Source organism: Garra rufa, chromosome 2, assembly GCF_049309525.1.
Source record: "Garra rufa chromosome 2, GarRuf1.0, whole genome shotgun sequence".
Taxonomy (NCBI): domain Eukaryota; kingdom Metazoa; phylum Chordata; class Actinopteri; order Cypriniformes; family Cyprinidae; genus Garra; species Garra rufa.
Window position 1 is genome coordinate 58200027 of NC_133362.1, and position 2151 is coordinate 58202177.

Consider the following 2151-nt stretch of genomic DNA (forward strand, 5'->3'; position numbering starts at 1 on the left):
GTGTAAGAAAAAAAAATGTAACTAGTAATATAACTAGTAATATAACTAGTTACTTTCTCCAGGGAGTAATAAAGTAAAGTAAGGCATTACTATTTTTGAGAGTAATATGTAATATGTAATATATTACTTTTTTGAGTAACTAACCCCAACACTGGTGAAGTCTAATGATAATGTCCCTCAAGGGAAACATACAAGGAGAAAAACAGAGTACCTAATACAGAGCCCTGTGGCACTCCAAATTGGGATTTACAAAGCTGACAAGAATGAGCCCTGATGATGACTGCCTTACTACTTCTTACCCACAGGTCCCAAAGCCGTATTGTTCTTCTAAGGATTATCATTGTTTTTGGAAGCTGTTAGGACCCTTAATATACTTGTATATTATATAAATGCATTAAATTGTGCACACATCAGAGTGATTTGCAATTGCTGAATTTATCATGCATGATTTTGATTAAACTTGGTACCATGTATTGTTCTTACTGACCCATAAAACTTGACAATTATTAGCTTCACTCTAACAATAATTTTTGTGTGTATTTGGATGTTTTGATGCGCTTAATGTTTAAAATTTCATGAAATCCTGCACTTTCTGACTTTGAAATAATCCTTTTGTATATGTACCCATTTCACTTCAAAAACTTTAAATGTCTAAAAAGTTTGTGTCTTTCTAGTCACAGTTACACTGAGGTTAACATGTATTTGTCTCTTTTTGCCTTAGACATGATGGCGCTGAAAGAGGAAAATGAAGATCTGAAAGAAACTGAAGAGAATTTTCTGATTGAGAAAAATCATTTCATAACTGGAGAAAAATCATTTAGTTCTTCACAAACTGAAAAGACTTGTACAAAAACTCATTTTGTTTGCCAACAGTGTGGAAAGAGTTTCAATGAAAAAAGACACCTTAAAGACCACATGAAAATTCACAGTGGAGAGAAGCCCTATACCTGCCAACAATGTGGAAAGAGCTTTGCACGAAGAAGTAGTCTTAAGATTCACATGAGAACTCACACTGGAGAAAAGCCATTTGTATGTAGTCAATGTGGAAAGAGTTTCACACATAAAGAAACCTTTTATTCTCACACGAGTCTTCACACTGGAGGTAGCCCTCACATCTGCAAACTCTGTGGAAAAACCTTGAAACGAAAAGGAAATCTGAAGGCTCACATGAGAATCCATACTGGAGAGAAGCCTTTCAAATGTGATCAGTGCGAAAAAACTTTCACGCGTCGAGGAAGCCTTAGAAAGCACATGAGGATTCATTTAAGAGAGTACTCTTTTAGATGTCATCTGTGTAAAATGGGTTTCACAGACCTAAAACGCCTTAAAAGGCACATAACAACTCATGTCGGACAGAAGCCTTTTTTGTGTCATCAGTGTGGAAAGACGTTCACACATGAAGGAAACCTCAAGAGTCACATTAGAATTCACACAGGAGAGAAACCTTTCACCTGCCAACAGTGTGGAGTCAGCTTCACTGAAAAAAGAAGCCTTACAGACCACATGAGGATTCACACTGGAGAGAAGCCTTACACCTGCCAACAGTGTGGAAATAGTTTCACTCGAAAAGGAAGTCTTAAAGTCCACATGCTAATTCACAGCAGTGAGAAGCCTTTCGCCTGTACTTTGTGTGGAAAGAGTTTCAGACATAAAAGAACACTCTATACGCACATGAGAGTTCACACTAGGGAAAGACCCTTCTCATGTCTTTAGTGTGAGAAGAGATTCACATGTGAAATAGATCTGAAAAGACATATGCAATCTCATTCTGGCAAGAAATTGCCAGAATGCTTTGAGTGCGGGAAGATGCTTAAAAAAAGGAGCAACTTCAAAAAGCACGTCTGCCTTCACTCTGGAATAAATAGGGAACCCTTGGGTCCTTGAAAAGCATGTACAAGCAATAAATTCACTTTCATCAGCTTTATGTCAACTTTTTTTAAGTTGGAGCACAAGCAGAAGAGATGCTTAAAAGGCTGACCAGTTTTATTTGGCCGGAGTATGTTATGGGAACTGATCTGCAAGCTAACAGAATTGCTAGAGAGATTCAGGGTATGTTTAGGTGTGCAAGAAGTAATGACATGCAAATATTGAATTTTCAGATTGGTTAAAACCAGTACCAGAATTTTTTTTCGAAAGCCCCCTTAAAGCATT

The 2151-nt window shown here is 37.2% G+C and overlaps 1 protein-coding gene across 1 annotated transcript; it reads left to right on the forward strand.

Annotated features, from left to right (window-relative positions):
- Positions 1–726: 726 nt before the first annotated feature.
- On the forward strand, positions 727–1713 carry LOC141326008 (uncharacterized). Its single transcript, XM_073834719.1, has one exon. It carries the CDS (start codon positions 727–729, stop codon positions 1711–1713), a length of 987 nt encoding a protein of 328 aa, XP_073690820.1.
- The last annotated feature ends 438 nt before the right edge of the window (positions 1714–2151 follow it).

Excerpts from the sequence above, each read along its gene's own strand:
- LOC141326008 (XM_073834719.1), top strand. The coding sequence starts at position 727 with ATGGCGCTGAAAGAGGAAAATGAAGATCTGAAAGAAACTGAAGAGAAT.